Source organism: Heterodontus francisci, chromosome 18 (genome assembly GCF_036365525.1).
Source record: "Heterodontus francisci isolate sHetFra1 chromosome 18, sHetFra1.hap1, whole genome shotgun sequence".
Lineage (NCBI taxonomy): Eukaryota > Metazoa > Chordata > Chondrichthyes > Heterodontiformes > Heterodontidae > Heterodontus > Heterodontus francisci.
The window spans coordinates 6,410,315-6,430,434 of NC_090388.1; the positions used below are offsets into that span (position 1 = coordinate 6,410,315).

Genomic DNA, 20,120 nt, shown 5'->3' on the forward strand with positions numbered 1-20,120 from the left:
ATGGGTTCAAGTCCCACTCCAGAGTTTTACAAATTCCAGACTGACACACCCAGTGTAGTACTGAGGGAGTGCTGCACTGTCAGAGGTGCTGCCTTTCGGATGAGATGATAAACTGAGACCCCACCTGCCCACCCAGCTGAATGTAAAAGATCCCATGGCATTATTCAAAGAAGAGCTGTGGAGTTCTCCCTGAGTGTCCTGGCCAATAATTAACCCTCGACTTAACAACTATAAACAACTGATTTGGTCATTGCTGTTGGTGAGAGCTTGTTGTATTTGAATTGATGGCTGCGTTTCCTACATTATAACAGTGCCTTCACTTTGGAAAATATTTCATTGGCTGTAAAACGCTTTGGGACATCCTGAGGTTGTGAAACCTCTTCCTTTCTTTCTTTCTAAATTCATTGAAAGCCATATCATTTTTCTTACTTTTTTAATTGCCTACAGACACGTGAAGAATGGCAAAACGTATTTGTGATTGCCTCGGTGGTCCATTACAGCGGGGTCATATTCTACGGAATCTTTGCTTCGGGTGAGAAGCAGGACTGGGCTGACCCTGAGGAGACAAGTGAGGACAAATGTGGCATCATTGACCAGGATGAACTGGCAGAGGAGACGGAACTTAACGACGACAGCTACATCAGTCCAAAGAAAAAGATGTCCTATGGTGCTACAAGCCAAATCAATGGAGCCCGGAAGGAGAGCTGGAGAAGGAAAAGGGGTCAAGCACATGAGGAACTGATAGAAAATCAGAACAGTTATCACTGTGAAAATGGTGACTACCGGGATATGTCACAATGAGATCACATGATCTGGACTACATGTTGTGACTAAATATCAAGGTTCAAGGCAGAATCTGTTTTATTGGCTTATAAACATTATATTTAACAACTTCATAAAAATTGTTGGCCTTTTTTAAGATTGCAGTGGTAGAAACGGCAGTCCCTCAAATTGTACAAATGGTAATTATAAACATTCTAAAAGAAATTGGCCCTGGGAGAAAGTTATATTACATTGAATTTACAGCACTGAAAGAGGCCATTCAGCCCAACCAGTTGATGCCATTGTTTATGCTCCACATGAGCCTCCTCCCAGCCCTACTTCATCTCACCCATCAGCATACCGTTCAAATCCTTTCTTCCTCGGATGCATCTATACTACTCATCTCAACCACTCCCTGTGGTAGCGAGTTCTACATTCTCACCACTCTCTGGGTAGAGAAATTTCTCCAGAATTCCCGATTGGATTTATTAGTGACTATCTTATATTTATGGCCCCTGGTTTTGGTCTCTGCCACAAGTGGGGACATTTTCTCCATGACTAACTTATCAAACCACTTCATGATTTTACAGATGTCTATGAGGTCATCCCCTCAGTCTTGAATTACAGAAAACATGCAGGTCAATGAAAATATTGTGTTAAAAAGCTGTCATTTATGACCCAGATTAGGCGAAAAAAATGGACGATCTTCGCCCCTGTGAAAACCTTTTCCCAAAACTTACTGTTCCTGTACCAGCAAGTAAAACAGTGTGGGGAAAGTGGGTTCTTCAGAATGGCAACAGGTAATTGCTGCAATTCACCAATGAATTCTGTAATGTTAAAGTTGATAGCACATTAAACCATCTCACAATTTGTGTTGATTGGCATACAGTACCACTGGTGTGCTGTAAATCCCATGCATTCCATTATTGATGTTAAGCAGATTGAACTTTGATGTGAGCAAATATGGATTTATTGATCTTGGTGTGATTATAACAGTAATAAACAAGCGATGTGTCATGCACTCGGACAGTTCTGAAACTATATGATGTGGAGAAAGATGAATTATTAGTAATTCTGTTCTATTAATATGCCTGCAAATACTGGATGTATTCTCAGCATCAGCTGGCTACCATCCTGTCCTATATGGTATTTCGCACTGCACGGCTAAAGATACCAGAACATCGAAGAACCAAAACCCTGTGGATGAGATCAGATGTCCCGTACCAGCACTGGGGTCAATTTTATTCAATGTTGACAACAACAACAGCTTGCATTTATATAGTGCCTTTAATGTAGTAAAGCATCCCAAGGTGCTTCACAGTGGCGTTATTGAACAAAATTTGATACCGAGCTGCATAAGGAGATATTAGCACCTGTGACCAAAAGCTTGGTCATAGAGGTAGGTTTTAAGTTGCATCTTAAAGTAAGAGAGAGAGGCGAAGAGGTTTAGGGAGGGAATTCCAGAGCCTATGGCCTCAGTCGCTGAAGGAACAGCCCCCAGTGGTGGGGCAAAGAAAATTGAGGATGCGCAAGAAGCCAGAATTGGAGGAGCCCAGAGATCTTGGAGGGTTGTAGGTCTGGAACATAAGAACATACAAAATCGGAGCAGGAATAGGTCATTAGGTCCCTCGAGCCTCCTATGTATTCAATAAGATCATGGCTGAACTTTTACCTCCACTCCACTTTCCCACCCGATCCCCATATCCTTTGATTCCCTTTGTGACCAAAAATCTGTTGATCTCAGTCTTGAATATACTCAATGACTGAGCATTCACAGCTCTCTGGGGGAGAGAATTCCAAAGATTCACAACCCTCTGAGTGAAGGAATTCCTCCTCAATGTGTCCAAAATGGCTGACCCCTTATCCGAGACTATGCCCCCTGGTTCTGGACTCTCCAGAAGGCGAAGTCTCTCAGCATCAACCCTGTCAAGACCTCTAAGAATTTTATACATTTCAATGAGATCACCTCTCATTCTTCTAAACTCCAGAGAATATAGGCCCCTTCTACTCAACCTGTCCTCATGCATCAACCCTTTCACCCCAGGAATCAATCTAGTTTCTGGAGTGGGGCTGCTGACTTAGGAGAGTGCTACCACTGAGCATAGGCAGATGCTTGACAAAGAGACAGAGAGATCTGTACACTGGTTTTATTGCTTATTTCATTAACATTTACTGTGGTGCAGTGCAAGAAAGAGAAGAAGATGAAATCTTACGTGCAAAATGAAAAACAGTGCCACATAAATACAACAGTAGCTGTATTAGACGGACAATGTGGAGTGGAAGGCACACTTGGGGTAATATAAGCAGGAGATAAGAAATTCTCTTCATTGCTTATCTCCAGTTAATTAGTGCGAAGCTTCTGTTTCCTTTAATAGGGTCAGAGTACCCTAGTCATTTATTTAGGTTAATTCTGTTGCCATGACATCTGGTCTCCTGTTGCATGGTTAATGATGTCACTTCAGCTCTAGAGCCTGTGCGTGAAGCCTCCTTCTTTGACGCTCCTGTTTAGGAAATTCAATTACATCCGTGGGCGACAGACACCAACACTCTTCCTGTACGTACAAAGGCTTAACACAATCTTGCTAAATTTCCCCCGCACTTAATGCAAGTGTTATGCATATGGGGATAGCGTGGGAAGGTGGAGTTGATGTAGAAGATCAGGCCTAATCTTATCGAATGGTGGTGCAGGTGCGGAGAGGCAAATTTTTAAAAATTCATTCAGGGATGTGGGCGTCGCTGGCCAGGCCAGCATTTATTGCCTATCCCTAATTGCCCTTGAGAAGGTGATGGTGAGCTGCCTTCTTGAACCACTAAAGTCCATTTGGGGTAGGTATACCCACAGTGTTGTTAGGAAGGGAGTTCCAGGATTTTGATCCAGAGACAGTGAAGGAACGGCGATATAGTTCCAAGTCAGGATGGTGTGTGACTTGGAGGAGAACTTGCTGGTGGTGGTGTTCCCATGCATCTGCTGCCCTTGTCCTTCTAGGTGGTGGAGGTCGCGTGTTTGGAAGGTGCTGTCTAAGGAGCATTGGTGCATTGGCAGAATGGTTGAATTCAGCTCTTATTTCTTATGTTCGAACTCAAAATGGGTTATTGCCTACCTTGGATATTCAGAAAGAGAAATTGATTAGAATGGCTGCATTTAAACTGCACCTTTCACAACCTCAGGGTGTCCCAAAGCGCTTTATAGCCAATGACGTACTTCTGAAGTACAGTCACTGTTGTAATGTAGGAAACATAGCAGACAATTTGTGCACAGCAAGCTCCCACTAACAAGAATGAGATAATAACCAGATAATCTGTCTATAGTGATGTTGGTTGAGGAATAAACATAGGCTAGACACTAGGGAAAACACCCCTGCTCTGCATCGAAATAAATGCTATGGGGTCTTACATTCACCTGAGAGGGCAGACAGGGCCTTGGTTTAACGTCTCATCCTAAAGACAGTGCCTCCAACAGTGCAGCACTCACTCAGTACTGCACTGGGATGTCAGCTCAGATTTTGTGCTCACGTCACAGGAGTTTAATTTTGAGGCTAATAAACCCTAAATGTCAGATGGATAATAACCTATATGCAGCTGTTTGGGACCCTGCATGGATATTAGGCTGTTGACCAACACCAATCAGCAAGTGCTGGTCAAGCCTTCAATCTCCATACCAACTACATAAGGAACATGGAAATAGGAGCAGGAATAGGCCATTCAGCCCCTTGAGCTTGCTCTGCCATTCAATAAGATCATGGTTGATCTGATTGTGGCCTTAACTCCACTTTCATGTCTGCCCCCCATAACCATTGACTCCCCCTTATGGATCAAACATTTGTCTGACTCAGCCTTGAACACAGTCAATGATCCAGCCTCTACTGTTCTCAGGGGAAGAGAATTCCAAAGATTAATGACCCTCTGAGAGAGAAAATTCCTCCTCATCTCCATCGTAAACGGGAGACCTCTTACTTTGAAACTGTTCCCCCTAGTTCTAGATTCCCCCACGAGGAAAACATCCTCTCAGCATCTACTCTGTCAAGTCTCCTCAGAATCTTATATGTTGTCTCCTTGTTCAAGAAGGGGAGTAGAGACAGCCCTGGTAATTATAGACCTGTGAGCCTTACTTCGGTTGTGGGTAAAATGTTGGAAAAGGTTATAAGAGACAGGATTTATAATCATCTTGAAAAGAATAAGTTCATTAGCGATAGTCAGCACGGTTTTGTGAAGGGTAGGTCGTGCCTCACAAACCTTATTGAGTTTTTTGAGAAGGTGACCAAATAGGTGGATGAGGGTAAAGCAGTGGATGTGGTGTATATGGATTTCAGTAAGGCGTTTGATAAGGTTCCCCACGGTAGGCTATTGCAGAAAATACGGAAGTATGGGGTTGAAGGTGATTTAGAGCTTTGGATCAGAAATTGGCTAGCTGAAAGAAGACAGAGGGTGGTGGTTGATGGCAAATGTTCATCCTGGAGTTTAGTTACTAGTGGTGTACCGCAAGGATCTGTTTTGAGGCCACTGCTGTTTGTCATTTTTATAAATGACCTGGAAGAGGGTGTAGAAGGGTGGGTTAGTAAATTTGCGGATGACACTAAGGTCGGTGGAGTTGTGGATAGTGCCGAAGGATGTTGTAGGGTACAGAGGGACATAGATAGGCTGCAGAGCTGGGCTGAGAGATGGCAAATGGAGTTTAATGCGGAAAAGTGTGAGGTGATTCACTTTGGAAGGAGTAACAGGAATGCAGAATACTGGGCTAATGGGAAGATTCTTGGTAGTGTAGATGAACAGAGAGATCTTGGTGTCCAGGTACATAAATCCCTGAAAGTTGCTACCCAGGTTAATAGGGCTGTTAAGAAGGCATATGGTGTGTTAGCTTTTATTAGTAGGGGGGATCACGTTTCGGAGCCACGAAGTCATGCCGCACCTGGAGTATTGCGTGCAGTTCTGGTCACCGCATTATAGGAAGGATGTGGAAGCTTTGGAAAGGGTGCAGAGGAGATTTACTAGGATGTTGCCTGGTATGGAGGGAAGGTCTTACGAGGAAAGGCTGAGGGACTTGAGGTTGTTTTCGTTGGAGAGAAGGAGGAGGAGAGGTGACTTAATAGAGACATATAAGATAATCAGAGGGTTAGATAGGGTGGATAGTGAGAGTCTTTTTCCTCGGATGGTGATGGCAAACACGAGGGGACATAGCTTTAAGTTGAGGGGTGATAGATATAGGACAGATGTCAGAGGTAGTTTCTTTACTCAGAGAGTAGTAGGGGCGTGGAACACCCTGCCTGCAACAGTAGTAGACTCACCAACTTTAAGGGCATTTAAATGGTCATTGGATAGACATATGGATGAAAATGGAATAGTGTAGGTCAGATGGTTTCACAGGTCGGCGCAACATCGAGGCTGAAGGGCCTGTGTTGCGCTGTAATGTTATAATTCTAATTCTAATTCTAATGTTTCAATAACATCACCTCTCTTTCTTCTAAACTCCAATGAGTATAGGCCCAACCTGCTCAACCTTTCCCCATAAACCCCTTCATTCCAGGAATCAGCCTAGTGAACCTTCTCTGAATTGCTTCCAATGCAAGTTTGTCCCTCCTTAAGTAAGGAGACCAAAACTGTACGTGATACTCTAAGTGCAGTCGCACCTATACCCTGTACCATTGTAGCAAGACTTCCATACTTTTATACTCCATTCTCCTTGCAATAAATGCCAACATTCCATTTGCCTTCCTAATTGCTTGCTGTACCTGCATGCTAACCTTTTGTGATTCATGTACAAGGACACCCAGCTCCCTCTGTAATGCACTAAATGATACTTAAAATGGGCACTGTTTCTTTGGTGATTCCAATCAACCCAAACAGCAGAACATTAAACAAAGGCACCACTGAAAAGGTTTTCTAATTGCAGTGCATCCCAATTAACAGAAGTTGATGTTAAATCAAACTTTATTTTAATTCATTCATCAGATGTGGGTATTGCCAGCAAGTCCAGCATTTATTGCCCATCCCTAATTGCCCCTTAAGAAGGTGGTGGTGAGCTGTCCTCCTGAACTGTTGCAATCCATGTGGTATACCTATAGTGCTGTTAGGAAGGGAGAACCAGGAATTTGACCCAGCAACTGTGAAGGAATGGTGATATAGTTCCACGTCAGGATGATGTGTGACTTGGAGGGGAACTTGCAGGTGGTGGTGCTTCCATGCATCTGCTGCCCTTGTCCTTCTAGGTGGTAGAGGTCGCGGGTTTGGAAGGTGCTGTCGAACGAGCCTTGGAGAGTTGCTGCAGTGCATCTTGTAGATGGTACACACTGCTGCCACTGTGCATTGGTGGTGGAGGGAGTGAATATTTGTGGATGGGGTGCCAATCAAGCGGGCTGCTTTGTTCTGGATGGGTCGAGCTTCTTGAGTATTGTTGGAGCTGCACCCATCCAGGCAAGTGGAGAGTATTCCATCACACTCCTGACTTGCGCTTGGTATATGTTGGACAGGCATTGGGGAGTCAGGAGGTGAGTTAATTACCATAGAATTCCAGCCTCTGACCTGCTCTTTTGGCCGCGGTATTTATGTGGCTGTTCCAGTTCAGATTTTGGTCAATGGCGACCCCCAGGATATTGATATTGGGGGTTTCAGCAATGGTAATGTGCTTGATAATCAAGGGAAGGTGGTTAGATTCTCTCTTGTTTCAGATGGCCATTGCCTGGCATTTGTGTACTGCAAATGTTACTTGCCACTTATCATCCCAAACCAAGAAGCTGTCCAGGTCTTGCTGCATCTGGGAACGGGCTGCTTCAGTACCTGAGGAGTTGTGAATGGTGCTGAACATTGTGCAAATCATCAGCGAACATCCCCACTTCTGACATGATGATGGCAAGATCATTGATGAAGCAGCTGAAGATGGTGGGGCCTAAGACACTACCCTGAGGAACTTCTGCAGTGATGTCCTGGGACTGAGATGATTGACCTCCAACAACCACAACCATCTTCCTTTGTGCTAGGTATGACTCCAACTAGTGGAGAATTTTCCCCTGATTCCCATTACCTCCAGTTTTGCTAGGGCTCTTTGATGCCATACTCAGTCAAATGCTGCCTTGATGCCAAGGGCAGTCACTCTCATCTCACCTCTTGAGTTTAGCTCTTTTGTCCATGTTTGGACCAAGGCTGTAATGAGGTCAGAAGCTGAGTGGCCCTGACAGAACCCAAACTGAGCGTCAGTGAGCAGTTTATTGCCGAGCAAGTGCCGCTTGATAGGACTGTTGATGACACCTTCCATCATTTTGCTGATGATTGAGAGTAGACTGATAGGGCGGTAATTGGCTGGGTTGGATTTGTTGTGCTTTTTGTGTACAGGTCATACCTGGGCAATTTTTCACATTGCTGGGTAGATGCCAGTGTTGTAGCTGTACTGGAACAGCTTGGCTAGGGGCACGGCTAGTTCTGGAGCACGTCTTCAGTACTTTTGTCAGAATGTTGTCAGAGCCTATGGCCTTTGCAGTACCTGGCGCCTTCAGCTGTTTCTTGAAATCACGTGGAGTGAATCGATTTGGCAGAAGACTGGCACCTGTGATGCTGGGGACCTCGGGAGCAGGCTGAGATGGATCATCCATTTGGCACTTCTGGCTGAAGATGGATGCAAATGGTTCAACCTTATCTTTTGCACTGATGTGCTGGGCTCCCCCATCATTGAGGATGGGGATATTTGTGGAGCCTCCTCCTCCTGTTAGTTGTTTAATTGTCCACCACCATTCTCGGCTGGATGTGGCAGGACTGCAGAGCTTAGATCTGATCCGTTGGTTGTGGGATTTCTAAGCCCTGTCTATTTTGTAGATGGTACACACTGCTGCCACTGTGCGTTGGTGGTGGAGGCAATGAATGTTTAAGGATGAGGTGCCAATCAAGCGTGTTGATTTGTCATGAATGGTGTTGAGTTTCTTGAGTGTTGTTGGAGCTGCACCCATCCAGGCAAGTGGAGAGTATTCCATCACACTCCTGACTTGTGCCTTGTAGATGGTGGACAGGCTTTGGGGAGCCAGGAGGTGAATTACTTGCCGCAGGATTCCCAGCCTCTGACCTGCTCTTGTAGCTGCATTACTTATATGGCTGGTCCAGCTATATTTCTGGTCAATGGTGTAGTGGATTATAATTGTAGCCCCTTTTTGAGACTATCCCTCTCAACTTAAGGTTGAGAAAAACAGATCCCAAAGACACTTGAAATGGGTCTGAAGGACTGATCTAACTCTCCCCAAAGGAAAGGAACCACCTGAGAATATTACCATCCTCCAGATAGTCTTTTCAACAAGTTTCAGACAGATTATAATAACTTGGAATATTGGGAATCTCCTCTCAGAGATGTACCTCCCCACCAAAGAGTGTACAGAGACAGTTTCATGAATTAGCGACACAGAAGACTTTGTGAGATTAAATAAATTCTAAAAGTTTATTAAATAACTGAACATGCGATTCACAGTTGGTGAGACAGTCAATTGCAACCTTACTAGTTCTGGAAAAAAATAGAAAGTACAATCTGGTTTCTAGTAGAGAAGCCACTGTTTCAATCTAAATATTGTTGCAGTAAAATATTTAAGTAGGCTAGCCATCAATTATTAAAGTAACAATGATCTTAAATCAATGAGTAGAAGACTCTAGAGTTAGCAAGATACTTCTGTCCCAGTTTAGGGAAGAACTATCATCACCCTACTCCAATAGTCGTACCTTTACCCTGAGAGACGCTGGGGTGTGTCTAACAAATCTAAAAATCCAAAGGAGCTTCCAATATTTATCCTGTTTTTCAAGGTGCATAATTAACTTCTTACCTATAGGGTTGTTACCTCAACTGCAGTTAAGTTAGTCTTTATTGCAAAGGGGATAGAGTATAAAAGTAGGGAAGTCTTGCGACAGCTGTACAGGGCATTGATGATACTGCACCTATAGTACTGTGTATACTTTTGGTCACCTTATTTTATAAAGGACATACTTGCATTGGAAGCAGTTCAAAGAAGTTTCACTAGGCTGATTCCTTAGATGAGGGGTTTGTCTTATGAGGAAATGTTGAGCAGGTTGGACCGATACTCATTGGAGTTTAGGAGATTGAGAGGTGATCTTATTGAAACATATAAGATGCTGAGGGGGCTTAACAGGGTAGATTCTGAGAGGATGTTTTCCCTAGTGGGGGAATCTAGAACTTGGGGACACAGTTTCAAAATAAGGGATTTCCTTTTTAAGATGGAGATGAGAAGAAGTTTCTTCTCTCATAGGGTCATTAACCTTTGGAATTCTCTTCCCCAGAGAGGAGTGGAGGCTGGGTCATTGAATATATTGTTACGACCAGGTGAGAAAGGTGTCTCAGGATCTGTTACTGTCTTCACCTGGTCTTGTTGTAACAGGATTTAATTTTAAACACACTGTGTTTTAAGCTTCCCCCTTGAGAATCCTTGTTCACAGCTTTCCAATTATAAGGCGAAGAAATGAGCGCACCAGGTTTTTCTTAGGTTTAAAGAAGAAAAGTGAAATTTATTAAACTTACTTAAACTATAATACGGTTCACGCCTATGAATATACGACGCGCCCACGCTAGTATGCACACGTGATACACACATGCAAATAGGGACAGAAAAGAGAAGAAAAATAAAATGGAGAGGTTTGAGGAAATTTCAGAAGAGTTTCTTGTTTACTGTGCTGTGTTTCCAGCTCGCGGTAGAGTCCTTGATTGTAGACAGCTCTTACTTTTCATTGGGGCCCAGTATTCTTCTTAAACCCTGTTGACTGTAGGAGACTTTTCTCTCTTAGTGTTCCTATGTCTTCAATGGTTTCTGATGCTGGTGTGAGCGAGATGAGAGCAGACAGGAGAGAGATGTTCTCAAACCAGGAGCCAGGAGCTTTCTGACTTCAAACACTGTTTTCTCCAATTTAAAACTCTCAGTTCAAACCTCTGTAACAGCCAGTTAGTCCTGTGACTAAACTGGTCTGACCACTTTTTCTGTGTATTGGGGAAGGAATGACTGGGTCCTCATTGTTTCAACACTGTCTGTTACTATGAAAATGTCTTTCCAGTCAGGGGCTTGCAATTTTAAGTTTTAATGTTCATGTGGCGAAATAATGTGTGCCTCAGTCTTGGTTGGTGGGGGGGGGGTTTGCCTGACACTTCCACACCCAGGGGAATGAAATGCCACTTGAAGAAAAACGGCACATTTCATTACAGGGTTTGAGAGAAATATAAGATACAGAAAGGAAAACCATGCATTTCTCTAATTCATTTCCATTCATTCACCAATCTTAAAGCTGATTAAAAATGTTCTGTTCTGGGTGCCAGAGCTGCTTTAATTTTCTCAGGAGAGTTAGTAGGGGGCAGGTCTATCCTGAACTCTCTGAGTCATGCAAAGACTTTTGGCTTCGGGGGATGGGTGGTTCCCTTTTCCTTGGACTGTGGGGGAGGAAACTTTGTTACTCTCCCTTTTGTTTTCCTACCTGCAAGTATTTGTGTAGATTTAACCACTCTCCTGTGACACTTCGACTTGGTGAGATATCACCCTCATGGTTTCTGTGCCTCCTAGAGGTCTCTCTTTGTCTCTGCAGGTTCCTGTAAATGCTGTTTGCAACTCTGGTGGGGTGCTTCCAGAGTCTGCCTTTACATAGGAGGATGTGGGGTCTAACTTTTCACATTTTCCGGGGTTGGTTGACTGGACAGTAGGGATTTTCATCTGGGATTCCTCCCGGAATTCCTTTAACCTGCCCTGTTGGTCACTTTTTCCCCTCTCTTTCTAAACTTTTGCCAGCTGTGTGCTTGCCTGTCCCCTTTTGTCCTCGGCAGGGGTCCCTTTCAGTTCACCAGCCTTCGGCTGAAGGATCCTCCTAACGCCGGTACAGGACTTAGAGATGCCGGTTTCACTATAGTTTGGGGTTTCCCCTCAACCTGGCACATGTGACAACTCCTGTAGTACTCCACCACATCTCTGTGGAGTTTTGGCCAGTCAAACTGCTGTCTTATGCAGGCTTTGGTCTTTCGTATATCGGCATCTACAGCCACTGTAGTCTTGTGGGCCCTTCTTAATATTTCTCACCGGTTCCTCCGTGGCACCACTAACTGGTGAACTACTGTCCACTCCTTGCCCTCAGGTCTGTGAGAATAATTCCATTTCCTCATCAATACCTCATTCTTTAAATAATAGCAATCAGGGACTCCCTCTGCTTCACTTTCAGATTGGGCAGCCTGTGCTAACTCTTGCAATACTGGGTCAGCTCGCTGACCCTCAGCTGGGGAAGATCCATTTAATTCATTCCCTGGGTCTCCTAACTTTCCAAAGAAAGTCTTGGACAGGCAGACCACATGGTCATCTGCCTGCAGTGCCAATGCAGTCTCCTCTGGGGGAGCTGGTTTGATCATGGCCTGATCCATTACATATTCAGAGATTCTGCAGGGGACCGTCTCCCGCCACTGCCCTGTCTCTCTGACCTCCTGCAGTCTTTCTTTCACTACTGTGAAGGGCTACCACCTTCACCCCTGCTAGATCATTACATAGGAGCAGGTCAACCCCATCCACAGGTAAACTAGGGACAATCCCTGTGGTCACCGGTCCCGAAATTAGGTCGCACTCTAGGTGCACCCAGTGTACAGGTACAGGCATACACTGCCCTCCAATACCATTCACCACCATTCTGGTGTTCACTGCACTCTCTGGGGGAAAGGTCAGGCCTTTTCCCAGTAAAAGGGATCTGGTGGCCCCTGAGAATCACTATGGGCTTGCTTGCCTCACTCGAGGGATATGGGGTTACTTTCCCTTCAAATACAAAACCCAGATAACATTCAGGAATTCTATTAACTTTTCCTGCACTGGCTGGAGTAAGCTTCCTGGGTTGCACCCTTACTGCAGTCCAATCCACAGCCCATTCCGTGTTTTCCATCAGGCCCTCGTCTTCACTGAGCGAGTGTGCCCTGATTAACCTTACCGATTTCCCCTTTAGTTTCCAGCAGTCAGCTGTTAAATGCTCTGTCTTATTACAATGGAAGCACAGAGGTCTCCGGGTCTCACTTTTGGTCACAGCACCTTCCTTTTTGGCTGGAGGAGGGCACCCTGTGTCTCCTGCTTTCCTTTCTCTCCCAGGACTGCCTGGGCGGATATCACCTCCCCAGTTCCGAAGAAGGGTCACTGACCCGAAACGTTAACTCTGCTTCTCTTTCCACAGATGCTGCCAGACCTGCTGAGTGAATCCAGCATTTCTTGTTTTTGTATCACCTCCCCACCCTTTGTCCTTTTCGGATTTGTGGCGGTGATTAAGAAAGGTTCTCCCCTGGGAACCCAACTTATAAATTAAAGCAAACCCATTGGCCAGAACGGCCGCTTGCCGGGCTCTCTGGACCCGCTGCTCCTCTACATGGGTCTTTATTGAGAATGAGAGAGAGTTTTTAAATTCCTCGAATGGGATTACTTCTCTGAGACTCTCGTAGCTGAGCTGTATTTTTGAAGCTCTCAGCCACTGGTCAAAGGTCAGCTGCTTACTTCTTTCAAACGCCAAACGGGAGGATATTAAGAGGGGTAGAAGAAGTGAGAGACCTTGGAGTGCATGTCCACAGGTTCCTAAAGGTGGCAGGACAGGTAGATAGAGTGGCGAAGAAGGCATATGGAATGCTTTCCTTTATTGGCCGAGGTATAGAATACAAAAGCAGGGATGTAATGCTGGAACTGTATAAAACGCTGGTTTGGCCACAGTTGGAGTATTGCGAACAGTTCTGGTCGCCACATTATAGGAAGGACATAGTTGCTCTGGAGAGAGTACAGAGGAGATTTACAAGAATGTTGCTAAGGCTCGAAAGTTGCAGCTATGAGAAAAGATTGGATAGGCTAGGGCCATTTTCCTTAGAACAGAGGAGGCTGAGGGGTGACTTAATAGAGGTATACAAAATTATGGGGGGCCTAGATAGAGTCGACAGGAAGGACCTGTTTCCCCTAGCGGAGAGGTCAATTATCAGGGGGCACAGATTTAAGGTGATTGGTAGAAGGATTAGAGGAGACATGTGGAAAAACTTTTTCACCCAGAGGGTGTTGGGTGTCTGGAATTCACTGCCAGGAATGGTGGTGGAGGCAGAAACCCTCAACTCTTCTAAAAGGTACCTGGACATGCACCTGAAGTGCTGTAACCTGCAAGGTTATGGACCAGGTGCTGGAAGGTGGAATTAGATTGAGCGGCTAGTTTTTCAACCGGCATGGACACAATGGACTGAATGGCCTCTTTCTGTGCTGTAATTTTTCTATGGTCCTATAAATTTGATTGGCTTGCTTTTTGAGGGTTCTAAACTTTTGGCGATAGGCTTTGGGTACTAATTCATATGCCCCGAGGATAGCATTTTTGGTCAGTTCATAATTGGATGAACTCTCATCCGGCAACAAGGAATATACCTCATGGGCTTTTCCAGTTAGTTTGCTTTGCATCAAAAGAGACCAGGTCTCAGCTGGCCATTTTAGCTGCCTTGCCAGTTTCTCAAAAGACACGAAAAACACTTCCACATCTTTCGCATTGAATTTTGGAATTAGTTGGGCAAGTTTTATCAATTTTGTACCCAGTCCTGAATTGTGCTCCTCCATATTGACCATGCTTTCACTGGGGTTACTCTGTCACCCTCTAGTTAACTCAAGCCACTTCAACTTTCTCTCTTCGCATTCCTTCCGGAATATTCTTTCTCTCTCCTCTCTCTCTCCTCTCTCTCTCATTCTTTCTGTTCCTTCTGGAAGGATCTTTCTTTCTCCCTCTCCTCTCTCTCTCTCTTTCTCTGTCTTATAACTCAAGTTTCCTTTGTTCCAATTGTATCTTTGCTAGCAGTACCCTGTTGGAGTCTACTTCTAACACTGCTTCTGCTTCTTCAGATTGAAGGGAGTAATGGTTGGCCACTACCCTTAGGAGTTCAGACTTCCTAGCCTTGCCCCGTACAGTGATCCCACACTGCTCAGCCATTTTTCTCAACACTTCCATAGACAGTGCTTTTAACTTATCCCAAGTTACTTCACCCCGACTTGAAGAGCTATTAGTTTCAGTCGTAGACTTGTCAGTATTCAATCACACACAACCACGAGAAAACCTGTATTGAAAACTTGCTCATTTTGGTTGGGAACAATTTGGCTTCCCACTTCCAATTTCACTCGTCCGTCTGTGGGTAAAATTCTGGACACTAGCACCCAAATTTCTGTTGCGACCAGGTGAGAAAGGTGTCTAGGGACCTGTTACTGTCTTCACCTGGTCTTATTGTAACAGGATTTAATTTTAAACACACTGTGTTTTGAGCTTCCCCTTTGAGAATCCTTGTTCACAGCTTTCCAATTATAAGGCAAAGAAATGAGTACATCAGGTTTTTCTTAGGTTTAAAGAAGAAAAATGAAATTTATTAAACTTACTTAAACTCTAATACGGTTCACGCCTATGGATATACGATGCACCCACACTAGCATGCACACGTGATACACACATGCAAATAGGGCCAGAAAAAGAAGAAAAATAAAATGGAGAGGTTTGAGGAAATTTCAGAAGTTTCTTGTTTACTGCGCTGTGTTTCCAGCTCACTGTAGAGTCCTTGATTGTAGACAGCTCTTACTTTTCATTGGGGCCCAGTATTCTTCTTAAACCCTGTTGACTGTAGGAGACTTTTCTCTCTTAGTGTTCCTATGTCTTCAATGGTTTCTGATGCTGGTGTGAGCAAGATGAGAGCAGACAGGAGAGAGATGTTCTCAAACCAGGAGCCAGGAGCTTTCTGACTTCAAACACTGTTTTCTCCAATTTAAAACTCTCAGTTCAAACCTCTGCAATAGCCAGTTAGTCCTGTGACTAAACTGGTCTGACCACTTTTTCTGTGTATTGGGGAAGGAATGACTGGGTCCTCATTGTTCCAACACTGTCTATTACTATGAAAATGTCTTTCCAGTCAGGGGCTTGCAATTTTAAGTTTAAATGTTCATGTGGCGAAATAGTGTGTGCCTCAGTCTTGGCAGGTGGGGAGTTTGCCTGACAATATTCAAGGTTAAATTAGACAGATTTTTGATCTACAAGGGAGTTAAGGATTATGGGGTATAGGCAGGAAAGTGGAGTTGAGTCCACAATCAGATCAGCCATGATCTTATTAAATGGCAGAGCAGGCTCGAGGGGCCAAATAGCCAACTCCTGCTTCTATTTCTTATGTTCTTATTTCCCAAATAAGGCTGTAGGCCTCCTAATTTCGAGGTTAGGTCTGTCCTCTTTGATTCCTAAGAAAGCCAAGTTTCGTGATGGTCAATGTTTCATTAGTCATCTGACTTTATTTCAAGATTATAATTCAATTTTTGGGTTTGGTTATGTTTTCAAAACTTAATTTGACTGTGGTTTAGGGCTATCAGCATAAAATCATCTCATCAACCATTACACTGTGGTAGCTTTTGTGACAGTTTGCAAAACTATGTTATTAATGTTTTACCATGTGATAAGGTTCGTGACTGTTGGAAGCGAATCCTCCTTATCAGAAGATGCCTTTATGGTTGTAAAATGAGGCAAGTTTTTTTCACTGTGCCTCTTAGTATTAAAGAGATGAACTTTTTTAACCTTTTAGGAAGATAAACCCTTTTTAAAAAATGTTTAATCCCTTATTCATAGGAAAATAATTCTTTTAAACTAATAACCCCTCCTTCACACGGTAGCCCCCAGGATGTTAGTGATGGGGATTCAACAGTGGTAATTCCAAGGGGAGATGGTTAGAATCTCTCTTGTTGGAGATGGTGATTGCTTGGCACTTATGTTGTGCTCAATTACTTACTCCCGCTCTGTGTTGCCTTCTTCACAAACGTTTGAAACTTCCAGAGTTAAGAGAATTACTTTAAATGGTTTTCACCACACAAGTATGTGCTGTTTGCAAGATATTTGAACTTTCAATTTCCTGTTAATCAATATTGTTTCTTTCTGTATTATCTTAAAGGAGATATCAACCTGTTTAAAATTGGGTGCTTATTGAATTGTTTGATTGCTGTGTTAATGAGACATTTATGCAAATATCTTACACTTGTGCAACCTGAAGACATTAAATCCTTTGGTGATTGGACCTAAAATACCAATCAGGGGTGCCCAATCTTATCTTATCTGTTCATGAGCCATATAGACATTTGAAATCCCTATTCCCATTAGTTTACACAAATCTCATTCTACAGATACGCACTGATTTTATTGGTCTGTCCACGAAAGGCCGGCGTGGGTCTGCAAATGAAACGCGACCCGAACCCAACAGAACCACATCCAACCCTGAGCCTGACCCGGCCCGAGTCCTTTCATTTTTTCCCGCGCCTGACCCGACCCGACTATCAATTAACCTACCTTCCGTTTTTCACTTTGTTGCATATCTGCAAGCTTAAAATAACAGTAACAAAACCACCTTTCAAGTCCAAAAAATATATTAACATTGGAGCCCCTTACTGGAGGTGGTGATAGAGTGTGTCCGACCCAGTCTGACCCGACCTGAGCCCGAATGCTGGACCCGGAAGTGCGACCCAACCCGACCCGAACCCGACACATGTCGTTGGGTCCCGTCGGGTCAGGGTCGCGCATGCTTGATGGCATTATGATCCCATTACATAATAGGGGATTCGAGTCCGACGTAAACTAGACCACGTAAAGTTGGAAGGTGTCAGCCATGGGTAGCATTCTTACTGCAGAGCAATGATTGAGTGGGAAATAACTGAAGGAACCATTTACACATTGCTGTCAGTATCAATAGCACTGAATTTAACTGACGAAATTAAAAGTCAACTCTGAATAAAATGGAATTCAATGAGCTTCTATGGAAAAAAACAAACTCTGATTTGGAGAATTGGGAAATGTTTTGCCGTACCAAATGTCAGAAAAACTGATAAACTTCAAAAGACCTTTTGATTACGTCACGGATTCTTGGCTGTCACAAGGCTGTGTTGGCAGAATTTCAACAAAGTTGATATTGCAGTCTATGACAAAGGTTTTATTTACTACAACTCCGATTTGTCAACTTTCAGCGACTGCTTAAACTCGATGTGAGGGATGAAGCAACAACCTGTTAATCATTAAGCAGGCGCTCAGACCAATTTCTCTTTCAAAATCATTTTGGCAAAATATTTATTTTGCTGGCTAGTTTTCTCCCTTCTCCTGAAAACACTCACCCCTCTTGCAACAGTTGTTCCCTCAGTGGTTCCAGTGTTTCCATCTGCTCCGCTCCACCTAAAAGTCTGTTGATGACCTCACCTTCAGCCAAAAATAGATGATCTGGTCAATTGCTGGGATCTTGCTGTGTGCAATTTGGCTGCCGTGTTTCCTACATTACAACAGTGGCTGCTCTTCAAAAAATACTTCATTGGCTGTAAAGAGCTTTGGGACGTTCTGATGAAAGGCGCTACAGAAATGCAAGTTCTTTCTTTTCTCTCTTTACTGTTTTGTGTCACTGCTGTGATGATACAACAAAATTGCGTGCATGATTAAACTCACTGGTGTCCAGTCTCACCTCAATACGTTCCCAGTTCACTGGTTGCCAAACATACCACAACGTGATATTTTGCAATCTTTCAATCAAACCAAAGCCCCGTCTGCCCTCTCAGGTGGGCATAAAAAGATCCCAAAGCACTATTTCAAAGAAGGGTATGGATGTTCTCCACATTGTCCTGGGCCAACATTTATCCCTCAACCAACATTACTGAAACAGATTATCCAGTCATTATCACACTGCTCTTTGTGGGATCTTGCTATGCCCAGCTTGGCTACCGTGTTGCTACATTGCAACAGTGACTACACTTCAAAAGAACTTCATAGGTTTACCTGTGGCTCAGTGGTTAGCTCTTTTGCTTCTGGTTCAGAACATCATGGCTTCATATCCTGCGGTTTAACACATAGGGGGACAAATCTGTTAAGGCCCATCTTCAGGTGCCGGGGGCGTGGTGGTTTGTGATTTGCAATCTGCCCGTGCCCTTTCCTGTTGAGGCAGGCAGCACACAAACTTTGTGCTGCCTCCTTGTTTCCATGATTTGGCTGCACACACAAGGGGCCTAATAACGTGCAAGGCTAGCATGTACTGCAGCCAGTTTCCAGCTCTTAAAGGCAGTCTGTCCCTCTTAAAAGGGCAGTGCAGTGAAGCTGCTGCTGACTGTCACTGCTACAAGTAAAAAGAATGGAGATTGAGCAGCAGGGTAAAGGCAGGGCTCTGCAGTTCACAGATGCAGTGCTGGGGGCCTTAGTCATGGAAATCCACAAGAGGAGAGAGGCCGTGTTTCCTCAAGGCCCAGGAGGCCATCAAGGACAGCCCTCCAAAGGCAGTGGGAGCAGGTGGCCAGAGAGGTCAACTCCCGGAGTCTGGACCTGAGGGCCTGGCAGCAGTGCCACAGGAAGTGTAATGATCTCACGTGGGTGTCAAGGTGAGTGAACACATCTTCACGTAACATCTCCTACCCACCAGTCCACCAGCAGCAATCCCTGCCACTCAGGACCCGGCCAAACATTCAGATACCTCACCCTCATACACCTACCATGCTGCCATCATCACATCTACTTCTCACTGCTTCCATATACCTCCAGCAATTCAGCTAGAGCAGGCACATCACCCAAACACAGTGCTTCACCAACACTGACAAACTGCCTTAGCATGATGGAAGAGATGGTTCTCAGCATCATGGGGCAGCCTGTCACAAAGCCCCATAGCATCCGGCGTTGCCGAGAGCATTCAACGTGATGATATGTTACTTCCCAGTCTCAATCCTCACCTCACCCTCATCCTGCTCTCTGCCATGAAGTGATGATGTGACCATGGAGTTCCTGCTGTACATCCAACCCCTGACTCACCCCAACCCTCCACTTGTGATATTCTACTTTCTGACACCCAGGATCTGCCACCTGGCAAACTTCAGCAGTGCCGAGAGACAGAGAGAGAGAGAGAGAGAGAGAGAAAGAGAGAGAGAGAGAGAGCTACACCAGATCTCCGAAGAAGAAGCACCATCACTTGATCTGGCAGCTCAAATACTGACACTGCCCAATCATTAGAAGCCAGTATAGAGTTAGGATAACAGGCAGTGAGTCATCTGGGCACCAATTGGCTGAAGCCAAGCCAGCGGGAAACGATAGCTCATCAGTCAGCTCCTTGGAGGGCAAGGCCACAGATGAGTTCTGCCACAGGGGACTCAGACGAGGACATCAATGAGGCAGTGTACAGGAGAATGCTGGTCAACATGCACACCCAGATGCTTGGTGTATTGGTGTGTACTGGAGGGTCGACCCCGAGGGGTCCAGGCATTGAAAGCGTTGCTTCATCATGCAGGTGCTTTGTTCCACAATGTTCCTGGTGACTCCATGGCTGTTCTTATACATGCGTTGTCCTCATGTGGTCAGGTGACAGGGGGGAGTCAAGAGCCACGTGTACAGGGGGGCAGCCT

The 20,120-nt window shown here is 44.6% G+C and overlaps 2 protein-coding genes across 2 annotated transcripts in view; both read left to right on the forward strand.

Annotated features, from left to right (window-relative positions):
* The window catches only part of slc17a8 (solute carrier family 17 member 8), a 65,763-nt gene extending 64,962 nt beyond the window's left edge, over nucleotides 1–801 (forward strand). The window contains exon 12 of the mRNA XM_068051147.1: nucleotides 448–801. Within this exon, the coding sequence (XP_067907248.1) occupies nucleotides 448–801 (354 nt within the window). The remainder of the gene's footprint in view (nucleotides 1–447) is intronic.
* A 17,080-nt stretch (nucleotides 802–17,881) lies between these two features.
* Nucleotides 17,882–20,120, forward strand: part of nr1h4 (nuclear receptor subfamily 1, group H, member 4) — a 110,879-nt gene continuing 108,640 nt past the window's right edge. Inside the window, exon 1 of the mRNA XM_068050175.1 lies at nucleotides 17,882–18,107. The gene's annotated coding sequence lies outside the window, so the exon portion shown is untranslated. The remainder of the gene's footprint in view (nucleotides 18,108–20,120) is intronic.